Source organism: Gossypium raimondii, chromosome 3 (genome assembly GCF_025698545.1).
Source record: "Gossypium raimondii isolate GPD5lz chromosome 3, ASM2569854v1, whole genome shotgun sequence".
Classification (NCBI taxonomy): Eukaryota; Viridiplantae; Streptophyta; class Magnoliopsida; order Malvales; family Malvaceae; genus Gossypium; species Gossypium raimondii.
The window spans coordinates 16677482-16683974 of NC_068567.1; the positions used below are offsets into that span (position 1 = coordinate 16677482).

The 6493-nt window shown below is 36.9% G+C and overlaps 1 protein-coding gene and 1 long non-coding RNA gene across 2 annotated transcripts; both read left to right on the top strand.

The window, feature by feature from the left end:
- Positions 1-1169: 1169 nt before the first annotated feature.
- On the top strand, positions 1170-2725 carry LOC105797321 (heat stress transcription factor B-4). Its single transcript, XM_012627290.2, has 2 exons — positions 1170-1605; positions 1757-2725. Exons 1-2 carry the CDS (start codon positions 1357-1359, stop codon positions 2522-2524), a joined length of 1017 nt encoding a protein of 338 aa, XP_012482744.1. The 5' UTR covers positions 1170-1356; the 3' UTR covers positions 2525-2725.
- Positions 2726-5268: 2543 nt separating this feature from the next.
- Positions 5269-5998, top strand: LOC128039631 (uncharacterized). Its single transcript, XR_008194079.1, has 3 exons — positions 5269-5428; positions 5511-5592; positions 5690-5998. It is a non-coding gene; the product is annotated as an uncharacterized LOC128039631 (long non-coding RNA).
- The last annotated feature ends 495 nt before the right edge of the window (positions 5999-6493 follow it).

Consider the following 6493-nt stretch of genomic DNA (forward strand, 5'->3'; position numbering starts at 1 on the left):
ATATATTTAACTAGAGAACCAATAAATCTTCCAAGGCTAAATATTTTCCTAACTTTATTTCGTAATGATCAGTTTTTACTGACAAAAGGTAAAAAAGTTTCCTTGCCCCTTTTTGAAATAGAGATACAAAAAAGAGAGAAAGAAGAAAGACATATAAAACAAATATTTCTTGGAAGATTACAAGAGAAGGAAAGGAAAAGGTCTAATATTTTCGGTTATCCATGGAAACTTTTAGGGCCAATAATTTAATGAGACACATCGAGATTAGGAAGCCAAGCCACAAAAGAAGAGGGTTCAAACTTCAAAGAGGAAGGGCTACATTAACCTAACTTATTTAATGAGAATATAAAAATTCGTTGTATTTCAAGGAAAATTTCATATTTAAATTTTGTACATGAGAAAAGTATAACTAGTAAATACAAAAGGTTATCGGACAAAAGAAAATTTATTCAATAAAGGCATGATATTGAAGTTTGGGATATTACGAAAGCAAAGTAAAAAAAGGGAATAGAGAGCAATGCTAAGAGGAGAAATGGAAGAAGAAGAAGAAATGTCGTCACAAAGAACAGGCTTTAAATCCCATATCGCGTAGTTCGATGTACACTTTGCCCTCTCTCTTTCTTTTAGAGAGTCGTAAATAGGATTCGAAGATAGGAGGGTCAGACAGGGTGTGTGTTGTTGGGTTGGTGATATTAAACAACAAATGTAAACCTACAAAATCAGAAAGACGACACTCGTTTGACGTGAACTCACACCATGCATCACAAAATACTTGGGTTCTCACACCGTGACAATATTACCCCATCACCTAATTCCCCAATCTGCATTCATTACATGCATAAACTCTGTTTTCTAACACTAATTATCAGTTGCAACTTGCATGTGAATAAAGTAACAGACTTAATGCAAGAAAGCAAGATAATATGGGGTTAATGGCACTACTAAAGTAAAGCAATGGAATCCAATACATATTTAAACGAAAATACTACTAAGATGAAAAGGGTTTGATTGTCAATTTCCAAAAACAGTGTGCAGCCATCCCTGTGTGTTGTGGGTGATTTTGATAGGGTGAACGACGGATCATTTGTCAGAGAGAAGAGAGAGAGGGAGAGAAGGAGCGAGAGTCACGGGTTTGTCTTGAAAGGCACTTTATTTCACAGCTATTCCTAGACAGACAGAAAGACACATATTCTCGCTCGCTAAATACTCGAGGAGGGCACCAAAAGTAGACTAATACTTTAATCCCTCCCACACCCCTCATTCTCAACTATCTGTCTGTCATCTCCTGCTAAAAACCCTTGTAATTTCTCACCTTCATTAAGGCACAAAATCAAGAGTTGCTGATTTGATCTTTCAATGGCTCTGGTGCTTGACAACTGTGAAGAGATATTGCTCTCCCTAGACTCCCACAAGTCAGTGCCGGCACCATTCCTCACTAAAACCTACCAACTAGTAGATGATCCCACCACAGATAAAATAGTTTCATGGGGTGAAGATGATACTACTTTCGTAGTATGGGGACCTCCTGAGTTTGCTCGTGATCTCCTTCCAAATTACTTCAAGCACAATAATTTCTCTAGCTTTGTCAGACAACTTAACACTTACGTAAATACTCGATCTTAGCCTCTTCCAAGAAATCTTCTATGGCTAATATATATTCCTTTTCCTTTTTTTTTTAAAATTTGGTGAAATGTTTTGCCTTTTTCTGTTCTTGCATTGATCTGGGTTTTCGGTTTTGTTTTGTTAATGAAACTAGGGTTTTAGGAAGATTGTACCAGACAGATGGGAGTTTGGCAATGAGTTCTTCAAGAAAGGAGAAAAACAGTTGCTTTGTGAGATCCATAGACGAAAAACTTCTCAGCCACAAGTGGCTATAAACCATCATTACCACTCGCATTCTCCTTTGGTTAATGCCCCGAGTTTCTTCCCATTTCCAAGCCGAGTCAGCATCTCTCCAGCTGCCTCAGATGAAAAAGCCAACTGGTGTGACTCACCAAGAGTAGGTACTGGAGTCTCAGTTTTTGGAGGCTATAACAGCTCAGTTACTGCTCTATCAGAGGACAATGAGAAGCTAAGAAGAAGAAACAATTTGCTTACTTCTGAACTTGCCCATATGAGAAAGCTTTACAACGATATTATCTATTTTGTTCAAAACCATGTTAAACATGTCACTCCCAGCAATCCATACCCTCCTAATATGCTTCTGTGTGGATCTCAATCTGCTGCTAATAGCTCATTGTTGCAAAAGCATTTGAACCAGCTTCTTGGGTATTATCCAAATAGCACAAAGCCAGCCCAAGTTCAGTTCTTGAACACTCCAACTGCTGCATCAAAGAGCTCCTTGACGATTTTGGAAGAAACAAGCAGAAATAGTTGCAAAACAAAGCTATTTGGTGTGCCTTTACATTCAAAGAAGAGATTGCACCCGGAGTGTGGTGCAACCAACAGTGAGACTAACAAGGTACGTTTGGTCTTCGAAAATGAAGATTTAGGGTTGAATCTCATGCCTCCTTCTACATGTTAGTTTCCCATATCCAATCAAGATTATTCTATCTTCCTTCTGTGGATGTTTCCGAACTGCAACTGTGTATATAATATCAGTGCTGGTAAATGAAGGTGGGTTTTGGTTAGAGTGAAGGTGAAAAAGAAAGTTTAAAATCTCAACGCCAATCTTTTTTTTTTCTTTAATGTTCTTCAGTTTACTATTGGTGCCATTTATTACTCATACTCTTCTTTTATCCTTTATTCATGTTTCTGGCATTAATGCATAAAAGCAAGCTGACACAGTCCTGAAGATTTTCCTTTCAGTTTCAATCTGAGGAATTCTCTCGGGGTTTTTTACAAAAATATTATTAAAAAAATAAAAATTTACCAAAATATTACAACTTTTTTTTTATTTACCAAAATATCACAAAATTTTTTTTTATTTACCAAAATATATAAACTTTTTTATTATTTACCAAAATATATCCAAAAAAAACAGAATCTGCAAAAAAAATCAGAATGATGTGACAATTTACTGGTCACGCCAATGGTATTGGCGGCACCAAAGGTGCCAAAACCATTGGCGGCACCAATGGTGCCAATACCATTGGCGGCACCAGTTGGTTTTATGGGGGGGGGTCGATGGTGGGGGCAGAAGAGAAAAAAGGAAAGAAAGAAAGGAGAGGAAAGAAAGAAAGAAAGGAGAGGAAAGAAAGAAAGGAGAGGAGAAGAGAAAAAAGGAAAGAAAGAAGAAGAAAAGGAGAAGAAGAAAAAGAAAGAAAGAAGGAAAGAAAGGAAATGAGAAGAAAAAAAAAAAGAAGAAGAAGGGAAGAAAGGAAAAAAAAAGAAAAAAAGGTAATTTTATTTATAAATTTGAATTTTTTATAATATTTGTGTGTTTAAAATTTATGTAATGTACATTACAGTTATTTCATTATTTTATTTAGCATATATATTTTATGAAATATATTTAGAATGAAAAAAAGTTAAAGTAAATTGTATGTTGATTAGGAATTTTTTTATGAAATTTACTTATGAATTTGAAATTAAAATTTTAGGAAAATAGCATTAAAAGAAAAATGACAAAGAAGTATGTTTAAGAAAACATAAAATACGAAAAGAAAAAACGAGAATTGTATATTTATCGGAAATAATAAAATGCGGAAAAAATGCAAAAATGTACATGTAATAAATGTAAAACATAATAAATTGAAATAATGTAAAATTATAAAATAAAAATTACGATTTTTTAAAATAATAATATGGATAAAAAATACGAATAAATGGCAAGTAAGATTGTATTAGTAAATGTTTGTAAAAATTCAGAAATAATTTATACAAATAATTGGAAAAAATGTAGTGAAATAATATAAAATAATAAGATACAAAAGAATATAGTTTTATTGAAAGTAATAAAATCGGCAATATAATAATACGACCAAAGGGTAGGGAAAGGGTTTATTTGGGTTATTACCAAAATATTAAAAAAATTACCAAAATATTATAAAGTTTTATTTTATTTACCAAAAGAATAGAGGAAAAAATGGTTATGGAGGGAATAAAAGGCGGTACCAATATGTGGGTAATTACTTTTAATCCTTCCTTATTTATTAATAAATTTCAAACATTATGCCTTTGAAATAATGTAAAATTATAAAAATTTAATGATATTTTTAAAGTAATAAAATGCGGAGAAAAAATACGAACAAATTGTAGAAGTAAGAGTGTATTACTAACTTTTTAAAATTCGAAACAATTAATACAAAATATTTCAAAGAAAATGCACTAAAATAATTTAAAACAATAAAATATCTTTGAATAATATTTTATTATTTAAAGTAATAAAAATTGAGAAAATTATACGAGCAAAGGGCGAGGTAATGGTTAATTTTTACAGACAAATTAATTTAAATAACACACTCGATTAATAAATTTCAAACATTATGCCTTTGAAAGAATGTAAAATATAAAATTAGGAATTATGATATTTTTAAAGGAATAAAATCTTGAGAAAAAATACGAATAAATGGCGAAGTTAAATTTTTTACTAACTTTTTTTCAACTTGCGAGCATCATAATGGCTCGATTGATTGGAAGCGATGAACATATATCGATGCGACTAATAACGCGGTATGATTTATTATTTGTTAATCGGAGTTCTATTTATTTAAAAGGATATACGGTATATAGAAATAAATTATGCAATCGTAATATTGTTTCATTATTCAACACTATCGAGAATCGCATCGAGTATTAAGGGGCGCGTGAGTGTTTTAAAGATAGCTCGGATGCACGATTTATGCCGTGCACGGAGCTAGCGATTTGGGTCGATAGCATTGATCCGGTCGTCCGACTTGCGATTTGATTTATTATCCGCGCTAGTGGAGCGGTGGCGTCCGGAGACCTATACTTTCCATTTTCCGTGCGGGGAGTGCACAGTGACGTTAGAGGACGTTGCGGTGCGACTTGGGCTCCGGTTGACGGGAGTCCGTTCTGGACTATCTTCATTAACCAATCCGTTGCGGTTTGCTATCAACTCCTCGGAGAGTCACCAAAGGGCGGTGATAAATATTTTTCCACAATAAAATTTACATGGCTAAGAAAAAATTTGTCGACTATCGCGACCGCCGATGAAGGTGAGTTGATGTGCTTGTTGCTCGGCGTACATCATGCATATGATAGGGGCACTACTCATGCACGATCTGAACGATTTACGGTGTCCATTTGTCGTACTTGCCTCGCTTGGTGATTTGTCCACGGCTAGGTCGTACAGTTGGGGTTCGGCCGTTCTAGCAACGTTGTACAAGGAGCTTTGTCGGGTGACAGAGCCGCAAGTTAAAGACATCGGCGGATGCCTGATACTGCTGCAGTCATGGGCCCTTTATCGGATGCCATTTTTGGCACGTGTTAGTCACCAACCCTATCTATATCCACTGCCACTCAGGTGATAAAATAAAAATTGTCATTATTTGTAGTCATAATATATTAAGTAATGTGTACCCTAAACCCTGTACTTTTTTTGGTAGGTGGACGACCCGTCCAGGAATCGGGAAGTAGAGTGATGTCCCAATATACCGCATGAGGATTGAACAGCATGCCCGGGAAGGGGTCAGTTTCTATTCTAATATTCATGACATACATGGTATTTCTATATGTTACTCACATGTTATCGGTCTAACTCGTTACAATGTTATTACTCATGCAGTTTATATGGATGCCGTATCGGAGGCCAGAAATTGCAAATGTTGTACCCTCGTCCGCACTCGTTGATTCCCACACATGGTGCACAAACACACCAATTATAAATTTCAACATCGTGGAGTGGTATCACGGCGATCGGGTGCTTCGGCAGTTCGGTTGCATCCAACCTATCCCGGATCCACCGTGCCAGTTGGGGGAAGATCACGGCTTGACAAAGAGAGGAAGGGTTCAATTGGACTGGGGAATATATCACCGGAAATACATCGCACTGTGGTACGATCGATTGAGCCGAATTCCTCAGATGGTTATGGCTACCGACTGCGACCATCTAGAGTATCTGAGAATGGTACCATAGTCGCGGGAAGCCGTATTTACTTGGAGCGCAATCGACGATAATCCCCCCGTACGTTCAGCAAGTTGGGGGATCGGAAGCAGACAGCACGATGGATCTGGATCCGACGGCATTTTGTCATACAGAACAGGCAGAGCCCGGACAATCAGAATCAAATGAGGAATCACATGGCTATCATCCGGATTTGTTGGGCGGGGAATATTGTCTGAGCTACGCAGAGGACGAATATGCGTTTGATTTTGAACTGTTTAGCTCCCCCGGCAGCAGTACGGCATGCCCGGCCCGTCTGACACATATCCGCCGCATTATGGGACTCATGATGGTTCAAGTTCATCGGCGGTGAACGAGGGACAGGACATTCCCTCTATGTTTTCCACGCCCCCACCTGCGGACGATGAGGATGTTGGTCGTCGCCCAGGCCGTGAGCGTCGACCTCCGCGTAGGTATACCCCCCGG

Bases quoted from the DNA above. Each gene is read 5' to 3' on its own strand.
- LOC105797321 (XM_012627290.2), top strand. From the start codon at position 1,357: ATGGCTCTGGTGCTTGACAACTGTGAAGAGATATTGCTCTCCCTAGAC. The intron at 1,606-1,756 runs GTAAATACTCGA...TAATGAAACTAG, and splicing joins TCAGACAACTTAACACTTAC to GGTTTTAGGAAGATTGTACC.